Here is a 27,013-nt window from a genome sequence, read left to right as displayed (position 1 = left end):
GCGCAAAGAGACTGGATTCACTATACATAGAGACAAGACACTCAACACATTTACAAATCTGTGACAAAGACTGAAAGAGTATGACATGTTTTTCTTTGTTTACCTGGTCTGATATTTCCATGATGAAACAGAAAAGAAGACTTGAGACATCTTACATCTTGAGTTTGGAAAAAAAAAGTTTAGGGTCGGCGCCGAAATTTAGGGTCGGTCGGGTGACCAGAAACAGACAATTTTTTTTTTTTTTGGCCTTACCTTCTCCTGATTCATAATCTGTCTGTACTTTGTGGAGCGGGATAACAATGTCACACGGATCTTGTTTTGCTGTAGAGTAAAATGAAACAGAAAAGCTTATCAAGTTTTTCAACCAAGACATATCACACCACAAGATTATGAAGAATAATATTTCATATATCTGAAAGTCTGCCAGAAAAATCACAAAGTACTTGAATTCCACCAAAATTACAAGCACATCTTAAAACCAAAGACAAGTATATATATATCTTCGAACATGCATTTGATGTAAATGTAGATAACGTACCAGTGGTCCGTATTGTGGAAGTTTCAGACGATGCACAATGTGGTGAGAGAAAGCCTTCATCAGAGTGCTGCCATGGCAACCTGGCACCTGTATTACAAATAAACAACACTCAGCATGCATTTCTTGAAAAACTATGGCATGTCATATTAAAAGTGTGTTTCGTAAATTACAACTGTACAGAAAATACAATCAAGGGGAATAAGTTTACACTGTTACTTCCCTTGTTAGACCTTTGTAACATGGCTTTTCGACAAAAGATTCTTGTTACTGCTGTAATCTTAAATGAATATATTTCAGATACTAAACAAAGCTGTCTTCAAAATGAAACTACGCTTACCAGTGGCATGTTGTAATATAGCCCTTGCCGCATACGAGCGAGGAAGGAAAAGACAACTTTCTTGAAGCACACCTGTAACAGATATGGACAGGCATGATGATATTTCCTACAGCACATTCAATTCTCTGTTCCGTTTTATTTTAACAACCACTTTATTTGTAGTTGCTACCCTTTTCTCGTTTACCTTTCTAGGCTCATCCTCTGCGTGGAGATACAAATACACAGAAGAATATGTGAATCTTCACCGTGAATCGGTACGCTTACATACCTTTTTTCGCTATGACAACAACACAAACACATATAAAGTGTACATGTATTGCTAAACCTTTTTCTTTAAACATTAGATGCAAACTTCTTTTATCTGTTTTACGTTAGTACTACTGAATTGGATGTCAATTATGTTTTCAGTTTTACAAAGTGTTCAGGATGATCTCTTCTGTAAAATCATTCCAATGAAATCATTTGCACTCATATTTTGTTCTCTCTGATTATGCATGTGTATGTATGTAATCACATGTATGTTTTTGTGTGCTTGCCAGTGTTTCACATACCTTCTTCCCGTCAAAGTCTTTAAGGCGGAGGGGTGTGCGATCAGTGAACGCTCTCCAGGTCTCGGCAAACATGGTACTCATCAAGTGACCGCTCTGAAAATGGAGCAAACAGAATTGCAGAAAAACGAAAGAGCAGATTTACCAAAACTGATCTAAAAGAACACTTGAGTTACTGCATTTTGACTAGTGGCTGAAAGGCAATGTCCTGACTTAGCTCTAGCTGTGTGAGGTTCACCATCACACTAAATGTGAACCTCACACTAAATGCATCTCGAATGTACACTCTTCTTCAAGTAATTGACAGCTCACTTCCATAGGGCTAATTCTGGAGTATGCTAACTGAAAATGTACGAAACGTTGACATGTCTTTGTCTACCAATGGCTGCCATTGTTTACTGATCGGCCATGGTAGAAAAAGTGCTCCTGAAACGATAATCCACACTTTCCTGTCAGTGACCCCTCTCCAGTGTGATGACTCAATTTGAACAGAAAAAGATAACCCCCTTTAATTTTAACTATGAATCAACACCCAAAAATCAAAACTGAACCAGTACTAATAAAGGGATCTAATTCAACACCCACCCCAAATGCACAGCAGGATAATGTTTGGTTTGAACATGCTTACATGGCATACACATGTACTAATACTGAATAGTAAATACACAAGCATAAAATCACATGGAAACAAGAAGGGCAAAGCCCATACGACTCACATGCTTTACACATTTTTCCTACCAAAATACATGTGACCTTGACCCAAGGTCAAGGTCATCCAAGGTCATGCAACACAAAGCTGTTAATTCAAGACATAGGAAGTACAATGGTGCTTATTGGCTCTTTCTACCATGAGATATGGTCACTTTTAGTGGTTCACTACCTTATTTTGGTCACATTTCATAAGGGTCAAAGTGACCTTGACCTTGATCATATGTGACCAAATGTGTCTCATGATGAAAGCATAACATGTGCCCCACATAATTTTTAAGTTTGAAACAATTATCTTCCATAGTTCAGGGTCAAGGTCACTTCAAAATATGTATACAATCCAACTTTGAAGAGCTCCTGTGACCTTGACCTTGAAGCAAGGTAAACCAAACTGGTATCAAAAGATGGGGCTTACTTTGCCCTATATATCATATATAGGTGAGGTATTGAATCTCAAAAACTTCAGAGAAAATGGGAAAAATGTGAAAAATAGCTCTTTTTTAGGCAACATTTATGGCCCCTGCGACCTTGACCTTGAAGCAAGGTCAAGATGCTATGTATGTTTTTTGGGGCCTTGTCATCATACACCATCTTGCCAAATTTGGTACTGATAGACTGAATAGTGTCCAAGAAATATCCAACGTTAAAGTTTTCCGGACGGACGGACGGACGTCCGGACGGACGGACGGACGGACGACTCGGGTGAGTACATAGACTCACTTTTGCTTCGCATGTGAGTCAAAAAGGGGTGGACAACTTAAATTCTATGAAAAATGACAGAAACGATAGTACAACAGTGATATCTCTGCTTAAAGACCCCCTAGGGCGGGGATGTAGCTCAGTCGGTAGCGCGCTGGATTTGTATCCAGTTGGCCGCTGTCAGCGTGAGTTCGTCCCCACGTTCGGCGAGAGATTTGCTTCTCAGAGTCAACTTTGTGTGCAGACACTCCTCGGTGTCCGAACACCCCCCGTGTGTACACGCAAGCACAAGACCAAGTGCGCACGAATATGATCCTGTAATCCATGTCAGAGTTCGGTGGGTTATAGAAACACAGCATGCTTCCTCCGAAAACGGCATAAGACTGCCTAAATGGCGGGGTAAAAAACGGTCATACACGTAAAATTTCACTCGTGCAAAAGACACGAGTGTACGTGGGAGTTGCAGCCCACGAACGCAGAAGAAGAAGAAGAAAGACCCCCTAAAATCTGAGACATGTCGGTCCCCAAAGAGATGGAGATGGAGATGGTCTTAAGATGGAGGTAAATTTAGTCACAGTATCAAGAAAATGTCAGAAAAAATGAGGTATGATAGCAGAGAGAGTCTAATAATGGAGGGTCTTAAAAAGAGGTACCACTGTATTACACAATAAATCTCACCGTGTCCCAAATAAGGACATTTGCATCAGTAGAGAAGGAGTTGTTAAAATGCTGAGAGACGTAGAGGTTGACATAGTCGCAGAAGTGATGATACATGTTCACTGCTGAAATCAGACAACAACAAAAATGACTGACAGGATCATCACACAACAAAAGAAAAAAACATTCTGACAGACTAGTTTTCAGGTCACTATGCAAAAACACTTCATAGAATTTTTTGGTACTCATTTCACTTAATATATAAATACAGAAATCAGCAAAATACACACATTACAAACGTAAGCTTGCACATGCTTATATACACACCAACACTCTCACATTTAGAGACTGAAGCAGGACCATGCACATACACAAAGTGCACACACATGTAGATTAGTAATAATAATAATAATAATGCCTAATAATAATAATAATAATAATGCATAGTATTTATAAAGCGCGTGTATCCAGGGTTTAAACCCTGCTCAAAGCGCTGTACAATCAGTAGGGAAAAAAACAACAACATAACATTAATAATAATAATAATAATGGACATTTGCTATAGCGCATCTATATATATATACGACTAGTGTCTGTCTGTCTGTCTGTTCGCGATGCACGGCCAAAGTTCTCTGTGGATCTTTTTCAAATTTGGACACCGTATTCAGCTACACCCCGGACACAACCTCATCGATGAGATATTTCAACACGTGCTCTCAGCGCGCAGCGCTGTGCGCGCTGAACCGATTTTTTTTGTTGTTGTCGGGATCCACTACCAGTAACTCTTCCTTATCTTCTCCAGTGTTTTCAGCCGCGATCATCTCCCTTCCTCCGTGTGGCGTCAATCCATATTCCCGTTACTACATTACTATTTTTAGAAGGTCACTGCACGTTACTATTTTTAGAAGGTCTCCAGTGTTTTGCGCGTTTATCTCCTTTCCTTCGTGAGCCGGCGAGTCGCAGCCTGGTATTCGGCTCTACTTCTTCCCGGCGAAGCCGGTACCCGGCGAAGCGGGTAATCATCTAGTAATCATATATATGCTCAATGCGCTTTACAATAACTAATGTTACCTATTAATGCCGTGTGAGATGGAATTTTTTACAGTGCAATCACACACATATCATTTAATAAAACATTGCACTATAATAATACATTATAGTACACACAATAATATGTCGAGATTCACACACACAAACTTACTGGCATCCAGCTTGATGAAATACGTAGGCTTGGAAATAACGACATCACACATTTTCTTGCTGAGAGGTTTTTCTGGCACAGACACAAAATGCTCCAGCTCTGCTGCCCTGAAAAAGATTACAAGACATAAACATAAAGCCTTTATACAAGCTTGTATCTCTTCTCTTTCAAACAAATCTTGTTTTATCTACGTCTTCAGTCTTTGGTCAGTCAGTACAGTGGTATCTGCGATGCCAAGCCCCTCTGAAGAGGGAACACCTTCCAATATGAAGGACACTTTCGTTTTACCCTTTGTCTATTTACTGGAATATAATATACCTGTCTTGAAAGGCCACCTGCGATGTAGGGACACTTTTGGCTGGTCCCAAGGGTGTCCTTTCATCGCAGGTACCACTGTACTTAGTGTAGTTGAGTGTTTGTGGATCTGCAACATGAACATGCTAAATTGCTATTTTTGTTAACTCTGCAAAAGTTCTATCACATTTATTTTTTTTAATGATAGGGAGGGGAGTGCCCTGTTTCATGAGAAAAACTTAGCCCTTATCTCATCAAGTTTACGCTAACGTCATGATTTTAGAGGTATATAACCTCTTTCCCCAACCCCAACTGCACTTGTCCAGTTTCCTTCTGTCACCGAGTGTTTCACACAAGGAGAAAATAGCGAAGTGCGATACAAACCATGACTGCAGGGGACTCTTGTGGTCAAGCTGAGCTTTCAGCGCAGTACTGTCCAGTTCGCATCTTCCTCCAATTTGACCTGCACTCAGTACATCTTCTCGATACCTGCACAGAAAGTGTACCATACTGCATTAATTTCACAGAAAATGGAAAACAAATTGTTAAATATCATAAGCATACAGCTCGTAGAAAGCTCAGGAACAAACGACATTTATAACACATTTTCAGCCGAAAATCCTTCATTTTCAGACTCGGAGCAAACAGATTGCATTTTAACAGCTCAGATACACATCACATATGAGATGGGACTGTAGTGAAGAATCTGCCTAATTTTTTTCCCAACAGAATAGCTTTTTTAATAATGCAGACTTATTACAATTGCCATGGCACTTTCTTTGGCTACAGTCTTACAAAATCAAAGACTGGAATACCAAGAACATTAAAAAGAAATGCTGGAAGCATTAATGACAATAAAATGACTCCTACGGGTTTGAAGCGGCTAGAAGCTTTGCTGTACTGAGGTCCAGATAAAAGTTGGTGGCGCGACAATAGCGGAGATGGTCCACACACTCCAAGCTGGAGTCACCCTGCACATAAAATAAATGAAAGAATTTGTCTTAATCTTGATAAGCACGCACATCCCATCATTCACTCTTTCTTCCGGAATACCCACTCTGACCCATGCCTTTGACTACCCAAAAAAAACCACTCAACTGTATCAAGAATGAATCCAAAACATGTACATGTAAAGATAACAAGAACAAGGCAGTCCAAGTGAATGTTTTAACACTAAAATTTGACCACACAAATGAACAGTTAAAGTACACATCTTGCATGTAGATTTCGCCTATTACTGGGCTGGCAGAGTCAACAAATCCCACATTAAATGACAAGATCAATAGCACATTTCTGTAGCAAAGTACATGAGATAACACATAGTAACACAGTGTGAAATCATAACGTACAAAAAAATACAAAAACAAAAAACAACAACAAAACAAACGAAAACACAAAAACACTAATTATGTATGTAAACTCAAATCAAATCACTTAGGCTGCTCTCAATGACATAAAAGACAACTCACTGTCTTATTTGGTTTGCAGTAGAATTTGAGTTCCTTGCCTCGTTGTCTGACATAACCAAAGTCAGCCGTGTCCCAAAACATTCGTCTCTGTGATTCTTTATCTGCTGCCCTTTTTGAGAAAAGAAATACTCTGCAAATGTTAGCATGACAAAAGAAGGGTTTGAAGGAAATAAAACCAGGAAGAATGATCTTTTCAGACTAAGGACAGCTGTAACTGGAATGATGGTACAGTGGAAACCCCCTTTTGAGACCTCTAAACATCTGAGAAAATCACTGCATTTTTTCACAATGACCGTAGTCCGCCGCTAGTGCAAAAGGCAGTGAAAGTGACGAGCCTGTTCAGCGCGGTAGCGGTTGCGCTGTGCTGCATAGCACACTTTACTGTATCTCTCTTCGTTTTAACTTTCTGAGCGTGTTTTTAATCCAAACATATCATATCTATATGTTTTTGGAATCAGGAACCGACAAGGAATAAGATAAAATTGTTTTTAAAACAATTTCGGAAATTTCATTTTAATCATAATTTTTATATTTTTAATTTTCAGAGCTTGTTTTTAATCCGAATATAACATATTTATATGTTTTTGGAATCAGAACATGATGAAGAATAAAATAAAAGTAATTTTGGATCGTTTTATAAAAAAATAATTTTAATTACAATTTTCAGATTTTTAATGACCAAAGTCATTAATTAATTTTTAAGCCTCCATGCTGAAATGCAACACCGAAGTCCGGCCTTCGTCGAAGATTGCTCGGCCAAAATTTCAATCAATTTGATTGAAAAATGAAGGTGTGACAGTGCCGCCTCAACTTTTACAAAAAGCCGGATATGACATCATAAAAGACATTTATCGAGAAAATGAAAAAAAAACGTCTGGGGATTTCATACCCAGGAACTCTCATGTAAAATTTCACAAAGATCGGTCCAGTAGTTTAGTCTGAATCGCTCTACACACACACACACGCACAGACACACACAGACACACACACACCACGACCCTCGTCTCGATTCCCCCTCTATGTTAAAACATTTAGTCAAAACTTGACTAAATGTAAAAAGACGCAAGTTTGAAAATGGTGGTACATTTACAGAGGATATGAACAGAAAATCTGAAGAAAAAAAAAGGTCTTAAAAGGGGGGTTCGAGTCTGTAATGGGTGTGGCAGCATTCATTGGCGAGAAGCAGCTACAAACATCCATGCCACACAACTACATGCACACAAAGGATACAAATATAAATCAAAATAGATGGAAAGCATGTATGTGCGTTTTTTCAGAGTTGAGAAAGACATACAATATAGAAATGAGGCCCCCAAATTCACACAGACAACTACAACCACCTCTAAAATACAGTACATGTAATGCTATTAAAATTTGAATTAAAGAAAGGTTGTAAAATCACTCAGACACACAAAAACAAGCAAACAAACAGCCCCCCAACAGCTAATTTAAGTCTAAATGAATGCATGCACATTCACATGTTAATTCACTAAATAAATCCCTGAGCCTTGAATATGTGCGCAATATAAATTGCATAAAATAAAAAAAATAAAAAAAATAAAATAAAAATCCATGCGCTTAGAACTGTACCCACGGAATACGCACGATATAAGCCTCATATTGATTGATTGAATGAATTACAGCTACATACATTACCAAACAAAGTCACCAAAACAACAGGTGAGTACAAGGAGGTAACTCACCACTGTCTACTGTCACCACGACATTCAGGCAGCCTAGGTGCCTCTGGGCAGTCCTCCTCATAACCCCAACATTGCTTTTTGCTTTTCTCCACTGCATCCTGACACCAAAGCATTATGAGTTAAATTAAAACTAACTATGGGTTTGGAAAGAAACTCAGCTGGCTACCTGGATACTACTCAGGGCTCCCCAAATTCACTAGGATTTAAACAGGACTTTTATCAGCTAAAACTGTCTCAAATCATCTGAAATCTGACAATACAACTTCTAAAAATGTCCTACAATCTCACAGTTCCCATGCCAGCACTAGTTAATGCACTCTGTCACAAAACAAAACAAAGACCAGAGTAATTCTAACAGTCTACCTCTGGAGCACTCTTGTGCCAAGGCAAGCTTCACACTCAACATACCAAAATCATATACATATATATTATAGAACACTAAGAGTCTGGGATCAGTTGCAAAGCCAATGGCAATGTATGACCAGAACAAGTAGGAAACACTTTTTTGAGGTACAGTAGTACCTGCAATGAGGCACCTCCGATGAGAGGACAGCCCAAAGAAAGGACACCTTCTGCTGTCCCTTTGTCTATTTTCATGAAATAAAATATCTGTCATGACTGAGGTCACCTGCAATGTAGGCAGGGGTGTTGCCAGACATTTTCATGTTGGGACATTTGGCCGAAACTGTCAGAAAGCTTTAGATATCTTGGAAAATGTTCGGCTATTATTTTGGCTCATACAAAGTCACCGCAACATTGTCATTGAAGCACAAGACTCAAGAGGGGAACACCAATACATACAATCATTGTCTTAGGAACACAGATTACAGGGGCGGAGCAGTTAAGCCAGAGGGGGGAGGGGGGGGGGGTACAACCTGAAGCTGAAGAATGTTAGCTATTTTATAAACAATTTGTGGCTTATCCTTGATTTTAAACATGATCAACTCGTGTCAGCAACCACTCATTATTTCTTTTAACGTTAGTATTAAATAATGGCAATTTATCTTCACTGATATCCGCTCTCGACATCATATAGTATGGTTAGAAGGAAGACGTGTCGCATACTGTGACAACTAAACAATTAACTCTTCCCCCGGCTTTACAGACAGAAAAAGAAAAAACAAGAAGAGCAAACGCTCGATCGAGTCACTTTCGCAGTTCTGAATATTATATGAGGCATCAGATGGACAGGAAGAAATTGCTATTCACAACACAATACAGATGTAAATAATTTGATGTAAAGAATAATCCTATAAAGTTTGAATCAAATCCGATGAATAGTTTCAGAGATATGATATTTCAATTTTTTTCCTTCAAGACATACCTGTGACCTTGAAAAAGGTCAAAGGTCACCAAAGCAGACGTCAAAGTGTAGAGGTCACTGGGAGTCACGTTCACATAAAATTTGAGCCCGGTCACTTTTATAGTTTCCGAGAAAAGCCCAACGTTAAGTTGTGTGTTGCCGAACAGAAAAGGCTAGTTATCTCCCTTGTTTTTCTGATAACGTTCGTAAAAGGCTACAGATGTAAATACTTTGATGTAAAGAATAATCCTACAAAGTTTCAATCACATCCGATGAACTTTGTCAAAGATATAAAATGTCTAATTTTTCCTTTGACGCTGACCTGTGACCTTGAAAAAGGTCAAAGGTCAACAAAACCATCGTTAAAGTGTAGAGGTCATTGGAGGTCACGACTAAACAAAATATGAGCCGGATCGCTTTGATAGTTTCCGAGAAAAGTCCAACGTTAAGGTGGTGTCTACGGCCGGCCGGACAGACTAACACTGACCGATTACATAGAGTCACTTTTTCTCAAGTGACTCAAAAATCAGACAGAATTTTTTTTATTGGGGGGGGGGGGGGGGGGGGACCCCAGTAACACACCCTGGATTATATGTTGCTGATTTAATTACATCAGACACCTGAAACTTTTTCAAACCTTTAACTTTAATTTCTTAAAAGTAAACCTCTTCCAATCTTGTGCAAATCTTGACAAACCTTGGGAAACATGACAATAAAAGACCGTGTAGGGTGAGCCATTTTGCTTGAAAACCACGATTTGGAGGACGCTTTTCATTCTCTGGCTCAGCAGATTTTAATTCGCGGTGACTATCGTCTGCTATGTCGTCTGCTACACTACTACCACTCACACTGACACTGTCCACATTCGCGGTGTTCCTGCCATTTTGTCCGGAATCACTTACCTTGGCGAATAGTAGCAAACCTTGGCCAATTTAGTTTTTTTTCTTTTTTGGTTGCGACATGATGTTCAAATCCAAATCGAAAGCACTCATGACTGGGCGGGGATGTAGCTAAGTCGGTAGCGCGCTGGATTTGTATCCAGTTGGCCGCTGTCAGCGTGAGTTCGTCCCCACGTTCGCCGAGAGATTTATTTCTCAGAGTCAACTTTGTGTGCAGACTCTCCTCGGTGTCCGAACACCCCCGTGTGTACACGCAAGCACAAGACCAAGTGCGCACGAAAAAGATCCTGTAATCCATGTCAGAGTTCGGTGGGTTATAGAAACACGAAAATACCCAGCATGCTTCCTCCGAAAACGGTGTATGGCTGCCTAAATGGCGGGGTAAAAAACGGTCATACACGTAAAATTCCACTCGTGCAAAAAAAACACACGAGTGTACGTGGGAGTTTCAGCCCACGAACGCAGAAGAAGAAGAAGAAGAAGAAGAAGAAAGCACTGACTGACTGATAAATTATCGCGAACCGGCGAACGCAAACGCTGAGAGTGTAGTTTCCCTTGTCCAAGGGAAACCACTCTGGCATCTATATTTTTTTGCAATGGTTTCCGTTCAAAACATTGATGTTTCGTTGTTGGCATTCGCGAAGGAAATAAACGCCAGTCAGTTGACTAAGTACATCGGCAGCAGTTTTAGCAATCAAAGCCTGACCAATACAAAAAACTGGACAAACTTTGGCTGATTTAGGCGAATACTCTTCAGACATTTGGCCGATAGGGACATGAAAGTTTCGGCCAAAGTAAAAAAAAAATCGGCGATTGGCCGAAGGGCCGACCCAAACAACACCCCTGCTAGGGTCACTTTCGGGCAGTCCCGAGGGTTTACTTTCACCACATTAGTACCACAGTACTGAACACCATACTAGACATATAAATCAAACCATGACCAACTACAAAGCAAACCAATTCTAATGAACTAGCACCAACATATATTTCTACCAGCTAGGTTTATTGGAAAACAAATTGCAGTCACACAAAAATAAACAGTCACGCACACACAAACACACACACACACACACACACACACATATAAAACACTTTATTGGAATACCTTGTATGGACAGGTGTGATCCTTGGAGCATTTTTCTCGAACGTTAGGATTGTTGTGAAAGAAGTACGGCACATGTTCTTCAGGCAGATTCAGGCCACCCCAGTCTGCAGTGGTTGCGGCATTGCCAGGTCGCCACGACAACATTACCGTCATCACCACCAACACCACCATCTTCAGTGAACGGCAGGCTGGCATGCTTCTGATGAGATAATACAAAGAAAAGATAAAACATTTGTCAGTCATATTATGGAGACATAAAAACATTCATTACTTAATGCTTCACTTTTATTATAAAGACATACAAAACAAGAGGCGAAGCCTTCAAGGCTCCCGTAAGAAATCGACAAACAGTAACACAAACTCAATCACTCCATCACACACACACACACACACACACACACACACACACACACACACACACACACACACACAGAGTTAAAACTAACGCATCATATCTGCTCCATGTATAATTTTCAAAAGAAGGCAAACAGATAAAATGACTATGTATTTGTTGTTGGTGTAGTTGTCCCTGAAGGAGATCTTGTGCAATCCTCTCTCTCTCACTCACACACACACACACACACACACACACACACACACACACACACACACACACACACTCACACACACACACACACACACACACACATGCACGCACGCACGCACACTCGGACACACTATTAAACTGCATCAGCATAATTATCAGGGCAAAGCTTATCTACAATCATTAACCTACCCTAGAGCATGCGTATCAAGATAATATATTCTTGGAATTGTCATACGACTGAGAGTTAAAGATATGGGCACACTCAGACAGGTTCACATGAGGTTATTTTTCCCTGGAGTGGTCCTTGCACTCCGAAGTCTATGATATTGTTCAGTGACACGTTGTCCTGCTGGCAACCAGCTCCGCGTGCTTGGGCATGAACGGTCACAAAGAAGACCATTATGTCTCATATACTGGCTGTGTGAAAGCTATTAAGGTCAATAACAGAAAAACCGTGTAGTCTACTTCCTCACTGCAGCCCTGGGAAGCTTTTTAATCCTGTCACACTCAATTATCGGGATGTTCCTGTGGTAGCACAACCTCTTGTTCAGAGTACACTATGCACTATGTCTTTGTATCAGAGAGTTGTAATGTTAATTTGTAAGGACGTCCTTTCCTGAAACAAATGAAGAGTTGGATTACAACGCTGCAGTGTTCTCTGCCCTGGATTGTAGCTTGCCCGTCGTAAATCAGCAGTAGATCTGCGGGTACTGTGTTCAATTGGAAATCTACCATCACCAGGTGGCCGAGGCATATCTGACATACTCTTAGCGTCGATCTTGTGGTAGCTTATCCTCCTTTCTGAAACAAAAGGCAAAATGCGATTAGTTGTGATGACTACAACCTACACAAATATAAACAGTGTTTTGATACTAAATGGTCAGGTTATACAAGCCACTTTACCTATGCAGCATGGGAACCCTACAATATGCGAAACATGTCAACTGACTGCAGCAGCTTAGTTCTTAAAATAATTCTGACGGTCAACACAGTCAACACACTATTCACAGTCCATTTGTTTGGACGACTGTCGTTGTCTCAAAACTCGCATTCTACCTGCTGTCCAAAAGAAGCTAATCTTACGTTGTGCTCCCTTGAAAGAAAATGCCAACAAAGACAAGGAAGCTGTTGCAAGGTAAGTTTACCAAACGTTACAGACATTAGCGAATCATGATAGTGCGTGAACAGCAAACAGTACAATCAAAGAATGAAACGCGATACAGATCTAGTTCTAGGTAGATCTAGCATTCAAAAACTGTCTTTCAAATTTAAGGAAGTTGTTGCAAGGTACCAAATTTTACAGACAGAACCTTGACAGAGCCTGTTTTGAAACTGAGGCAATATCGTACTAATTTTGACTTTGAGAACAGATTCATTCCGTTTCCTTATATCTGCATGTTCAAATAAATGGTGGACAGTTTTAAACGGGCAGATCAACTCATTTCACTAGAGGTGACTGCCTAGCACTGTGTTTGATATCCGTGTCTGCTGAAATAAAAAGAAATTAAACAAAACGGATTATCAGTAAGCTTAGGTGACACGTTGTAAGAGTGGGAGACACTAGATCTGTCTGTACTTACCGGGGACACGACTGCCAGATCGACACTGCGCTTTTGACAGCTCTTCCTCGCGCAGACACTGGAAAAACGCTGTGCAGATCAAACTGTAGGAAATCTCCTTTGGTATCGTCTTTATCTATTTTTCTGCAGCTAAGCAACCGAACAATGTGAAATCGTCTTCCCCGAATCGGCGAATGCAGAGGTGAGAACTGAAAAGTGAATCTATACCACAATCCTTCACGCGACCTGACCTGATCTTGACCCCTGACCTGGTCTACATACCACACACGACACAAACCAGTCACCTGCATTTACCCCCTCAAAACCCCCCACCACCCGTTTTCTTTGGATACACACTTTTACTACACACATGCCGACGAAATGTTGATCATTGCTTCAATACTTTGAAGATGTTGCTTGGATAATAACCAGGTGAAATTAGTATTTCGGTGTTCAGTCAAATGTTAAAGTTTCTATCACACACATACACACACACGCACAGACAGACAAAGTTTACCATCGCATACTGCTACATTTACGTGAGCCAAAAATCATAACATGTATTTTGCTTTATTTTTTATCATAGAGACATAAAAAGTCATTCTATAGTTAAAGTCTTTTATCAATAATTGTGGAGACATAAAACCATGCTTTTTTTTTTGCTTCTTTTACAGAGCTGGACATAAAAACATTCTTTTGTTGTTGTTGCGATTTTATCATGGAGACATATAAACACAGCTTAAGCTTAGTCTGGTTTACATGGCCCTAAAACAGTGAAGCTTTTTATTTCATCAAGTAATATCAGTACACTTTTTTATCTTCATATTTGTGACAACTTGTAGTGCTAAAGCAGACACACCCACACATTTTAAAGCACAAAAAAACCTATGTCTCATTGTTTTCAATTCATCAACAAATTCAACCATCCCAAGTCCAAGATTTTTTCCGCTTCAAAACTGTAACATGGTGTTACATGGACAATTTGTGTAAACCATAGTTACCTGCAACTCTCACTGCGTAAAAGCCTTGCTTCACCACATACTTTGCATGCAGGCACCCTCATGCGAGTAAACAGAGGACTTAAGTGTTGGGTGCAAAAAAGTTCAAACAACCTAGCTAGCCAACGAGCATGGGTGCAAGACATACCACTAAAGTCAAAACTTTGTGTGTTTGAGTTTCACTTTTCCACTCTGAAGTTTCCTGAAGTTTAGAGTACTTTAAATGCCCACTTCTGCATCTGCTAAAGGCAAAGCAACCTTTCAAAAGTAAAATTACGGGTAAGACATATTGCTCTCCATCACACACCAAAATGAATGACACACAGTGGCTTGCATTAATAGATGCAAATACTCATGCTCTGTTGCTTTATGTATATTATGTAAAAAGATCTCTTCATCTCTTCATGGAAAATCTTTATCGCCTCACCAACTTCTTCCGTCTGAATTCTAATTCAGACAGACATACAGAGAGGGACGTAGTCAAACCAGACCTGCAGGGAACCCCTGTTTTGCACTTGGGAGCATTCTCAAAGAAACTTGGCGTATTTTCAGAAAAATGAGTCTACTCCGCACAGCATTTAAACATCCAAAATACTGGATCGGCTTCGAGATGCGCTTCTGAAAAAAAGTAGTCTAGGAATTTGGATCGTATTATTTTCCACGGACCGTACTGATCGTATTTTAGACTAACAAGCGTACAACATACGGCGGCGAAATCGTATGGGTTCCCAGGTCTGTCAGACATACTGATACTGACAGACAGACAGATGATGAAACACAAACACAGAGCACAATGTCAAACACACCACTATTTTTTTCTTGAGGTGGGGTGTTTTTTCAGATGACATACTTGTTCCTCTACTATTATAGTACATGTACCCTCAGACTTAGAGGCTAAAAAACAACAACACTTTCTTGTTTTTCATTGTGGGGTGTTTTTGTTGTTGTTGTTTTTTGTTTGTTTTTCTTGATAAAATGTGCCCCCACTATTATACTTATGGTACTTCATCTACTTACTACATGTACTTCCGACTTACGTAACAGTTTCACTTCCAAGTAATGAAAGAATTTGAACAAGCAAACTGTGCTCGTTGTATTGCATTGCACTCCTCTCTTTAATAAAGCAGCATCTGGCCTAACCCAGTCTCACAGAGCTCTCTGTCATAAGTATAGTTCTTACGAGAAAATCCAGACATCTCTCAACATAATTTAAATCAACATCAAAAAACACTGACTCCTGCACATTGTACACATTTACTGCAAAAGATACATGTATTCCAATTTTCATTATACTAACCTGTTGGCCACACCACGTCATCTGTATCTTAATCCAGCCCGAGGATCTAATCTTTAATTCTGCTCATATTTATTTTTCTCAAGGAGAGCTGAATGGTTAAGACCATTTTTTTCATGGTTTATTTTTTTTTCAGTTGGAATTGGACTGCAGAGAAATGCATTTGGATTAAAAAATACATTTAATGGCAACAGCTGAAAGTTTGTCAGTGTCCCAGCTGTGCTGTTAAAACCTGTGAAGGTTTGCAAAGGATCCATACCCTTGTTTTGTTGGGTGTTTTTAAAAAAAAGTTTATTTAAATGTTCCTTGTAGAAAATAATAAAGACACATTTTTCACCCAGTTAAAAACAAACATTTGTATGTAATTTTTCATCTTTTTGGTCATAAAATCAAAAGCTGTCAATCAGAAAACAACAGTGTGTCTGTAATATCATACTTAGCTGCACTGCCAGCCTTAATGTAATTCAAACATTGAAACCCGTTATGAGCAGACATAAACAGCCACCTCTTTTTGCCCCTTGGTATGTTAACAAGATCACTTGTGACATGTAGGAATGCAAACTGATTTTGATCATGACAGCCTTTATAATAGCTGTGCATTTTAAAATTAAGCCGTTTAATATCCCATCCTTATTCATTCATATTATAAAGCTGCCCCATACTGGCAGATGCAAATTACTCTGTGTGTCAATGTCCTTGTGCACACATCCATGGCTTTTGTTGCAGTTGAACTTCTCTATAACAAGCTATCTGTGGCAGTGGACAAGAAACTAATCACTAGTTCAACCGTTGTACACCCTGAAATTGTGTAATGAATGGACCAAGGGCAGTAACCCTATTTTGTGTCAAAGCACACACAACAAAGGGAGACAAGATGCCTGTGTGATCCTTAGACGGGAAAGCAGGGTCAAAGTCAACACCTTTAAAGGAACTAATATTTACCTAGCTTTCCTTTTAAGTCTTAAACTTATCTCAGCATCACACGTCTTGTTGCTTTTTCTTTTCTTTTTTTCCCTTTCTATTCTGCTTCAATGCAGTTGAGGCCATATCTGATATGTGCTGTAATGCGTGAGAAATGAGACAGCATTTTAAATTAAAGGTATTCACCACATATTCATGATTGATACATGTAAATAAATATCACAACATGTTTGTGAAAGGCTTATAAATTATCACCTTCTTATAAACACTATACACAATTTTATTGTCCGTTATGTGAGTATGTTAAAAAAATTTTGATTCATCGCAATTGCAACTGATAGACTGGTCAAAACCCTGAAACATTCACAATACAAGCTACTATATGAACTACATGTGTAACAATACATGTATTTCAACTGTAACAAACTTCCCAAACATTTGTTTTTGTTTTGTTTTATATTATCATTACACATGTTTTGTGTTTTTTCACTTAAGAAAACACAAAGATACTGGCAACTATTATTTCACTTAAGAAAACACAAAGATACTTGCAGTCGCAACTGCAATGTGAAAAAAACCTCTGGACATGCTGACTTCACATTAAGAAAAAGAAAATAAACTCTTTCTGTTATGAATTTGTGTCACGTACAGTGTGTGTGTGTGTGTGTGTGTGTGTGTGTGTGTGTGTGTGTGTGTGTGTGTGTGTGTGTGTGTGTGTATGCGTGAGTGTGTGTGTGTGTGTGTGTGTGTGTGTGTGTGTGTGTGTGTGTGTGTTTGTGTGTGTGTTCACGCATACCGTCACCTGTCTGAGTGTCCATATGTGTACACATTTTAGAATAAGACACACATCAAGATTAACAGCATGCATGACTGCCTGAATGAGCAAGGCCTGACCTACCTGCTTACCTTGGTATTCACAAGGATAAACTTTTGAGCAACATAGCACTATTACTATTAGCAGACTGCTGAATGACAGCAACTATATTTAGAACTTAATTTTTCAGTGTGTAAAGTTGCTGAGCCACTTTGAATAAAAATGTATGCCTTAAATTCTCAGTTATTATAAACTCAGCTGTTGTGATATTACATAGTACACGCAAGCATATGCATGGTTTGTCTACATATATATTATATACAGACCACCATTGAGCCACCTGTTGCACACACAGACAAATCATAGATACAAGGTCATTGTAAGGTGTGTTTTTTAAATACGTAAGGAAAAAGTCCTTCAGATCATTTCCTAATTTATATAATAAGTTGTACCATAAGATTCTACGTTACAAATTAATGCTACCGAGCAAGAGGACACAAGCCTTCAGTTTGCAAAAGGAAGTGTTTTAAAAGCTTAAATAGATGTTTTCCGAAAAAAATACTCTGTCAGTGTTGGGACTTTAAAAATTAAAGCAGTGTGGCAGAGTAAGCGCCCCTTTTACTGATGCAAGCTTTTTATTAAAATGAGCTGAAGCAAGTAGCACGCTGGTGACCAGCTTAAAAGCCTGTCCTTAACTGGGCGAAGTCGACTACGCGAAGTACACTTCGCGAAGCTGGCTGCACGAAGCTTTAACACTTAGTTTTCGGTATAAAGACTTCACGCTCCATTAAGGACAGGCTTAACCTGCCATCTCGATGGACAACTATAAAAAACGCTCGCGCTGGACCCGAGTACTCTTCAGACTGGCTCGCTCAATAAATATAAATGTTTGGAATGTCTGTGGTGTGAATGTTGGTTTCTGACCAGAAATGCAGATCTATCTCTGGCCGATTCATAGATTCAACCTACAAACTGCGACCTCATCTGTGATCAGATGGCCAAGCAATGCGTGAAATCTTTTATTCTAAAGCCTTATGGCTCGTTTCGACAAGCATTAAACGGATGAAATTAACCACATGCAGTTTATTCTTCAGAAAAATGCACACGAAAAATGGGTTGGGTTCGGTGATTTGTACATAAACGTCTTCCTCGCGATAGATTCGCTTATTATTTTGTCTTATGAAGCCGTCATCAACACGAACACAATGATTGCAGAAGCAAACTCTGTACCTACACGACCGAGACACAAGACTGATTATTTCACAGCTGCAATGTGAATAGAGAACAAAGACGTTTTGGGTAAGCTTACTCACGTCAGGTCTTCACTGACAAGCTAGGAACAGACGGAAAATTCCGAACAAAAGTAAATGACGTCAAAGTCTCTTTCGCTTTGCGTGTAACTTTGTCATGACGTATTTTTGTGTGACGCGTTCGGCTGTTCTATCAGCTCAATGGCTGCGTGTTGCCAGGCCGGTGTGAACTCCTCCTACGGCCAAGTCGTTTTTGTGGTTTATTTCGCATTTAGGTCCCAGGTAACATTATGAAGTTTTAATACGATCAATCGGACCTATTATCAAGTTAGTGCATCAACTTTTGAACGAACTGCGCCCAGTAGTTTCCCAGCAATAAGCTGTTAAGTGGAGAAAGACACAAACACAGACACACAATTAAAGTCTGCTGAGCCCAAGTACTAGCGTACTCGGGGATAACTCTGATGTGTATGTTATGCTGTGTGCCTTTAATATGAAACCCTAGCTTTTCTTTAAAAAAAATAATGCACATCGAATCCACGTACGCTTCGCAACCGATAGCTTGCCGATCACTGGCAGCTAGTGATCGCTATAAGCATGTGTGTTTTTTTAACTCACCTACGTGACCTCAAGACAAACCCTGTAGTTGTCAGCGATCAATGCGCGCGGGCCAGCGATCACTGCTGCAATGAATCGTGCACTATGATGAGTATTATTTTCGAACTGAAGAAATGTCAGTGATCACAATGATCCTGTTTGCAGTTGCCACATCACTATAACTTAAATTTACCCTTTTCACTTTCAGTAATTACTATTTGTTACATATGATATAGGCTATATATACATATCTTCTTCTTCTTCTTAGTGATAGGTAGCCAACATCAGCATGGTGATATATCAATGCAATAAAAATGCAACACTGAAATAAAATATATCTATTCAAAAGACCATTTTGTACATTTGACATAATTAACTTTCTTTATCAGTATCATTTATGCTAGAATAACAGGATCCAAAAAAGCTAAAGAAGAGTCACTTACTTCGGGAGTAACTTGTCTGTTGCCACCTCTCCTCCTTACAGCTGCCTTTGTAGCTTCCTTCTGGCGAGCCGCATTGTGAGCCAAAAGCTACCTGCAACCCGCACCATCATGTTGTTACACGCTTGTCAATGTTACAAATTCGTCTGCTATCCTACTTTCTAAATCCATTGACAAAAAAAGTTGCCATTTCATAGAGAATCGCATCAACTTTTGCCTGCCTTGCCCCATTTATCTCTCGGACTGTAAGGAAAATTGAATAAAAAAAAAGGTATTCACTTCGGTAAAAATAGATCCTCTCTTTTAGTAAGCTTAATTGCAATAGATTAATTACCAGATTGTCATTTTAGGGTGTTTTGGTGTCTTTTGCAGGAGTTACTGCGCGTGTACAAGTCCCGCAATTCCTCGTGTTTTAGACCGAGATTGAAGCATTTGACGTAATTTTCGACCAATCATACCGGTTCATCCTTTGCGTCGTTCGGCATAGGTCACAACCTCTGACCTTTATTTCTGTCTGAGAGATTTTGGCATATTTTTGCTAAACATTTGGGTGTTTTGATGTTATATACACAACAGGTAGGTGTTGCTTTGCTTTAATACACAGTATGGATTCTTATGATAATGATTTCTGCGAGCAAGTGTGATTATTTCAGTCAGCCGCCTCTCTCAAAACTCGTTGAGTGCTAGGCCGCCATTTCCTGGATCCAGTCGCGCGGAGAAACGAGAGGAATATTGGTGCTTCCAGTTCTTTGGAGGCTTGTTGGCATTCGTACGAACTTTTTGATCAGTTTTATTTCATTTTTGTAAGATGTGGTTTTGTTGCGGATTGTGTAAGATTCGCGATCGGCAATTCCAGAAAGCTGTAAACATAACCTCCAGCGGGCAGTCAGCCACATGGGCTAAGTGCATGACCTCTGCCTGTTTGTATATCATTGACACGGTCACAGACCGCAGAGCCCGACCGTTCAGAGTTTTCCCTTCAAAATCGTTATTTTCTTACGTTTATTTCAGTGCTAAAATGGCTCTCATTATACGTACACGCTAAGATGTATGTTTGCCAAGAATCTGGGTCATCGTTTGTCTGCTGATATTTTTTTCTCCTCATGTATCGATTTTGCACGACCTTTGTCCTTTCGCTCATGGTCAGGCCGACAAGTGGGTTATGCGCATATTTTATGTAAATTACCGGTCACTGAACTGTGAGGACATGGCCTCTTTCACCGTTTTCAATGCGCGATCAATACATCTTGGTTTGAACTGTATGAAACCGCGGATGTGCGTACATTCGTGAGTCGATGAGCATGGGTAGTTTTGAAGGGAAGATCTAAAAATAAACAAGCGAAGTTTACCTAGATTTTCATGCAAGCAGGAAACATGTCTACCTGACATGTTGGGGGGGGGGGGGGGGGGGGGGGGGGGGCTGTTTGCTTGCACAAAAAAAGTCTGTAGTTATGCCAGTTTAGCACATACTGTATAATTTGTTTTGGGAATCGGACGCATGATCCACTTATTATATTATTATCATTTTATTTGGAATTTATTTGTAGTTTTTACATTCAGTCAAGTTTTGACTAAATGCTTTAGCATAGACAGGGAATGGAGACAAGGGTGGTGGTGTGTGTCACTGTGTAGAGCAAACTGCTAGACTGATCTTCATAAAAATGTACATGTATGAGACTGAGATTACGGGAGAATTGGGTATATATCATTCCCAGGCGTTTGTTTTATTTTTTGGATAAATAAATGTCTGATTAGTTTGATTTTGATGGCGTCATAATGATATCCAGCTTTTTGTGAAAGTTGAGGTGACACTGTCACACCCTAATTTTTCGATCAAATTGATTGCAATTTTGGTCAAGCAATCTATTATCTTCGACACAGCCCAGACTATGGGATTTCAATTCAGCTTATTGTAGCTTAAAAATCAATTAATGATTTGTCATTAGATTTAAAAATTAGAAAATTCTAATTCAAATAAATGTATTGGTAATCAATTCAAAAATGCTTTAATCTTATTCTTTATCAATTATCCTGACTCCAAAAACAGATAGAAATGTTATGTTTGGATTAAAAACAAGCTCAGAAAGTTAAAAAGAATTTTAAAAAAGCTTGCGTTCCTGTTAAGCGCAAGTGCTACTGCACTATACTGGCTTGTCAATATCAGTACGTTTTTCACGTGAAAGTGTGCTGTGAGTGTGCGGTATTTCCTTGCCACCGAGGTATTGATGAAGCAATAATAATTGTCTTGATGAAAAAATGCAGTGCGTTCAGGTGACTAAATCGTAAATGTAGTAATTTAGCTTTACGCGACTTGTTTTTACATTTAGTCAAGTTTTGTTCTAGGGTGGGTTTTTTTTTACTTAAAGTTTAAGACATGTTAACAGAATGTACAGTGGAACTCCCCTTTTACTAGTTTTAGTTTTACTTTAGAGTTCGGACCCTCCGATTAACCCCTTCACTGCCACAGTATAACAGCATTTTGGTATTGCTGTGTGCCAGGGCAAAATTTTGCTTTCTTCGGTAGGTTCACTAATCTGTTCCCTGCTCGATCATTTATTGAGATATCTCTTAGATCTTTGGCATGTGTTTTGCTTATACCCTTGGCTATTATAGGATGACATGATCATTGGACTTTGTTTGTGATTGTTATAGTAAAATTGATATAATGACCATTTTTGTCAAAAATTACAGTTTCCGGACTTACACACACACACACATTGCAGCACGTAAAACCACACAAAACACTGCTAAAACTGGTGTCAAACATCAGGTACTCACATTACAGCCCATAAAAGTATTCTTCTGTGTGGTAATCCATAAATCACTTCTTGTAGAGCTTCCAGAACACTGTATCGCTTGAAAACAGGTCTACGAGTTGAGGTCCGACTTTCGGCCGCCATTGTGAATGCTATAGATCGGTTCTACATTTCTAACACAGTTTTCAACACGTAGTAGTAACTTATCCGAACGGTCTATGGGAAAGAACTGTGTTTAGAACCCCTACAAGTACTTGGACAGTGGTTACCTCCCATTTAGTTTTCAGAAATGTCCTGAAATGTTGTTGACACAAATCCCACGTATGAGATACGGTTATGGGCGTACGACAAACCGAAAATGACCACGTATTACATACGGGGTGGGCAGTGAAGGGGTTAAAGACTCCCTCCCTTTTTAGACCCAGTTTTGAGTTCGTCCCCACGTTCGGCGAGAGATTTATTTCTCAGAGTCAACTTTGTGTGCAGACTCTCCTCGGTGTCCGAACACCCCCGTGTGTACACGCAAGCACAAGACAAAGTGCGCACGAAAAAGATCCTCTGACTTCTGTACTGGAAGTGGAACAAATACAACGCCTAACCACAGATCCATCATTCCATACAGAAACACTAGAGTTACTTGAATTAAAACAAGTCGGGTAAGGCGAAAATACAATATTTAGTCAAGTAGCTGTCGAACTCACAGAATGAAACTCATGAACGCAATGCCATTTTACTCGTAGCATCGTCAGGCCACCGCTCATGGCAAAGGCAGTGAAATTGACAAGAAGAGCGGGGTAGTAGTTGCGCTAAGAAGGATAGCACGCTTTTCTGTACCTCTCTTTGTTTTAACTTTCTGAGCGTGTTTTTAATTTAAACATATCATATCTATATGTTTTTGGAATCAGGAACCGACAAGGAATAAGATGAAAGTGTTTTTAAATTGATTTGGAAAATTTAATTTTGATAATAATTTTTATATATTTAATTTTCAGAGCTTGTTTTTAATCCGAATATAACATATTTATATGTTTTTGGAATCAGCAAATGATGGAGAATAAGATAAACGTAAATTTGGATCGTTTTATAAATTTTTATTTTTTTTTACAATTTTCAGATTTTTAATGACCAAAGTCATGAATTAATTTTTAAGCCACCAAGCTGAAATGCAATACCGAACCCCGGGCTTCGTCGAAGATTACTTGACCAAAATTTCAACCAATTTGGTTGAAAAATGAGGGCGTGACAGTGCCGCCTCAACTTTCACGAAAAGCCGGATATGACGTCATCAAAGACATTTATCAAAAAAATGAAAAAAACGTTCGGGGATTTCATACCCAGGAACTCTCATGTCAAATTTCATAAAGATCGGTCCAGTAGTTTGGTCTGAATCGCTCTACACACACACACACACACACACACACGCACGCACGCACACACGCACGCACATACACCACGACCCTCGTTTCGATTCCCCCTCGATGTTAAAATATTTAGTCAAAACTTGACTAAATATAAAAACTGGCAGTATATCAGTTAATCCAAATACAAAGGCAGTGCATAAATATTTACAGTGGTGTCTGCGTACGTTGTCAGGTCCCTCTCTCCAGTGGGATGACACAAATTCGTGTTGTCCCTTTGTCTATTACTAGTATAAGTACAGTGGAACCTCCTGTAACGACCTCTCCCAAGAACGACCCCCTCCTTTTGCCGACCGAATTTCTCGGCACGGATGCTTTTTACACTGTAACTAACCTCCCAAGAACGACGCCCTCCTTTTTCCGACGACCGACCAACCAACTTAGGGTCAATAACGACTTTGACCTTTTAACCAGTGAGTGTCAAAGTTCGTAATTACGCAGCACACGTGGAACACGCACGCCATTAGTCACGCATCAAGAGTCAGGGGTGGTAGTCTGTAGTCAGTAGTGCGTGCAAGTCAAGTGGCCCACGGCTGTCATCTTCTCACCTATTGCTGTCACGATTGATGGACTGCCCTCGAAGTAGGGGGGGGGGGGGGGGGGGGAGAGAAAGGCGATGGGAGGGGTTGGGAAGGGGCAGTTAGAAGGACAACTCAATAATTAACTGATGTGTAGCCTACGTATTCTGTGAGTGGTTGCTCACCAACTGAGACCTCGGGTCAATGTCCCATACTTGCCAATGAGACGGTCTCCTTTGATGTCTGAGAGGAAACTCTTCCTGTTCCAGGTTACATACACTGACCTTCTTACCCGGGGTCAATCGCAGAGTTTTACCCATGAGACCGCGCGCGCAAGACTGAACTGCCCAACAGTTTTCATCCCTGTGAAAAAAAAAGACCTTTCAGACTCCCAATAAACTTTAAGGCCCCTCCTTTTTAGGACCGATTTTTCTGGACATTCTCAAGGTCGTTAGTGGGAGGTTTTACTGTATCAACTGTACCAGAATATACCTGTGGCGAGAGGACACACTGTAGGGACACTTTTGTTTGGTCCCAAAGATGTCCTCTCATTGCAGGAGCCCCCCTGTAAAGACCTCCAACAATCAGAGAAAATCATGTGTTAAAGTTAAAGAGAAAGGAGTTTTAAAATGGGGGTAAATTAACAGATGTTATGAACCAAAAATGTGAAAAATCAAGGTGTTTAAAACAGGCATGGGAATTGTTCGCGGATTTCCGCAAAAAGGAAATTACGTTTCAGCAAAAAAATAAAAAGTTGTCCGCGCCAAACAAAAAGTAAATGAAATTATATATATAACTATTGTCTCTCTATCCATTATTTGCTTACACGAGAACTGTTAAAATATTGGTCTAAAAAGCTAAATTCGTTTTCCTTCCGGGGGGCTTTGCCCCCCTGGTCCCCCCAACGGGGCTCTGACCCTGTACCCAGCCAGGGCCTGGGCGGCCCCTGGACCTCTGCCTATTTTCAGAGTTTTTTCTATTTTGGAATTCCGATGCCTGTTAACAGGAGGGAGTCTTAATTTATGATGTTCCACTGTACCACTGTAATTGTAAAAATGGTTAGGAACAGCACTAGTGACACCAGATCCTATCTCCTCTCCAGATGTCAGCAATCAGGCCCCACTGTGTGGACAGGGCTTGAAGGGCTGCATGGCGTCTGAAAAGGCGACCAGGAAATCGTCAGGAACGTCGTCACGCAGTTCGCGACAGCCGCAGGAGCAACAGCAGCAGGTGGTGGTGATGGAGACGGGCAACAGCAGCGTGGGTGCTGACCAGATGATCCACGTCATAAACCCTGGCTCCAGCGGGTCCGGGACGCAAGGGACGGTCACCCTTCCCATCGCCTTGGCCGGGGGAGGGCTCACCATTCCTGTCTCCTTCACAACCTCTCAGAACTCTGTGAGTGTGACTGTCTCAGAACTCTGTGACGGTGTGGGTGTGACTGTGTCAGATCTCTGTGAGTGTGACTGTGTCAGAACTCTGTGAATGTTGCTGTCTCAGAATTCTGTGAGTGTGACTGTCTCAGAACTCTGTGAGTGTGGCTGTCTCAGAACTCTGTGAGTGTGAGTCTGTGACTGTCTCAGAACTCTGTGAGTGTGACTGTCTCATAATTCTGTGAGTGTGGCTGTCTCAGAACTCTGTGAGTGTGACTGTCTCAGAACTCTGTCAGTGTGACTGTCTCATAATTCTGTGAGTGTGGCTGTCTCAGAACTCTGTGAGTGTGACTATCTCAAAACTCTGTGAGTGTGACTGTCTCAGAACTCTGTGAGTGTCACTGTTTCAGAACTCTGTGAGTGTGACTGTCTCACAACTCTGTGTGTGTGACTGTCTCAGAACTGTGTGAGTGTGACTGTCTCACAACTCTGTGTGTGTGTGACTGTCTCAGAACTCTGTGAGTGTGACTGTCTCAGAACTCTGTGAGTGTGACTGTCTCATCCTATCTGTAATGTTGAACTTGAGTATAACTTATAAGACGACTATATATATATATAAGTATAAATGCAAGAGGAAATGTTGCTCTTTTTGTAGACTTGACGTACCAACATTAACTCCGAGGCGGAGATGGATTGCAATGCTACGGTGCTTGATGTCATGTCTTTTTTGGATGGCTAGGAAGTTTTTCAAGTTGCACATGCTGTGCTGGGAAAGTCCCACTGTGATACTCCTTATCGTATTTATTATCAATATCACACATAGCAAACATGGTGCATCTGAAGTATTTTGTTTCTGGAATCTTGTCAAATGTCAAAGTTTGCCTCATTGCACATCCCACGCAGACAGATGGACAGAGTAGGTATGAATACAGAAGCTTCACTTTCATGAGGCTGAGCCAAAAAAGTGAAAAAGTTGTCAGCTTGTCGGTCTTACTGTCAGTGCATTATATAAATATAATTCTATTGGGGTTAACCTGTGACTGAACTGTATCAACTTTGCAATCTTA

General features: G+C 40.1%; 2 protein-coding genes across 4 annotated transcripts in view; one reads left to right on the top strand and one right to left on the bottom strand.

Annotated features, from left to right (window-relative positions):
• Positions 1-20,303, bottom strand: part of LOC138964933 (EGF domain-specific O-linked N-acetylglucosamine transferase-like) — a 54,233-nt gene extending 33,930 nt beyond the window's left edge. Inside the window, exons 1-14 of one of the 2 annotated variants that reach the window (XM_070337014.1) lie at positions 20,216-20,303; positions 19,885-19,975; positions 19,463-19,527; positions 11,462-11,660; positions 8,155-8,252; positions 6,452-6,560; positions 5,853-5,953; positions 5,367-5,471; positions 4,689-4,795; positions 3,509-3,612; positions 1,427-1,519; positions 876-947; positions 539-625; positions 253-321 (exon numbers count right to left, since the gene is read on the bottom strand). In XM_070337014.1, the coding sequence (XP_070193115.1) occupies positions 253-321; positions 539-625; positions 876-947; positions 1,427-1,519; positions 3,509-3,612; positions 4,689-4,795; positions 5,367-5,471; positions 5,853-5,953; positions 6,452-6,560; positions 8,155-8,252; positions 11,462-11,656 (1,140 nt within the window). In that variant the 5' untranslated portion in view covers positions 11,657-11,660; positions 19,463-19,527; positions 19,885-19,975; positions 20,216-20,303. The remainder of the gene's footprint in view (positions 1-252; positions 322-538; positions 626-875; positions 948-1,426; positions 1,520-3,508; positions 3,613-4,688; positions 4,796-5,366; positions 5,472-5,852; positions 5,954-6,451; positions 6,561-8,154; positions 8,253-11,461; positions 11,661-19,462; positions 19,528-19,884; positions 19,976-20,215) is intronic. The other variant, XM_070337015.1, reaches the window with a different exon arrangement.
• A 54-nt stretch (positions 20,304-20,357) lies between these two features.
• The window catches only part of LOC138964931 (orphan steroid hormone receptor 2-like), a 48,290-nt gene continuing 41,634 nt past the window's right edge, over positions 20,358-27,013 (top strand). For both annotated transcript variants that reach the window (XM_070337013.1, XM_070337012.1), the window contains exons 1-2: positions 20,358-20,457; positions 25,676-25,971. In XM_070337013.1, the coding sequence (XP_070193114.1) occupies positions 25,723-25,971 (249 nt within the window). In that variant the 5' untranslated portion in view covers positions 20,358-20,457; positions 25,676-25,722. The remainder of the gene's footprint in view (positions 20,458-25,675; positions 25,972-27,013) is intronic.

The sequence above is a fragment of the Littorina saxatilis genome, linkage group LG4 (genome assembly GCF_037325665.1).
Source record: "Littorina saxatilis isolate snail1 linkage group LG4, US_GU_Lsax_2.0, whole genome shotgun sequence".
NCBI classification, from domain to species: Eukaryota; Metazoa; Mollusca; class Gastropoda; order Littorinimorpha; family Littorinidae; genus Littorina; species Littorina saxatilis.
This window is presented reverse-complemented; position numbering and strand designations above follow the sequence as displayed.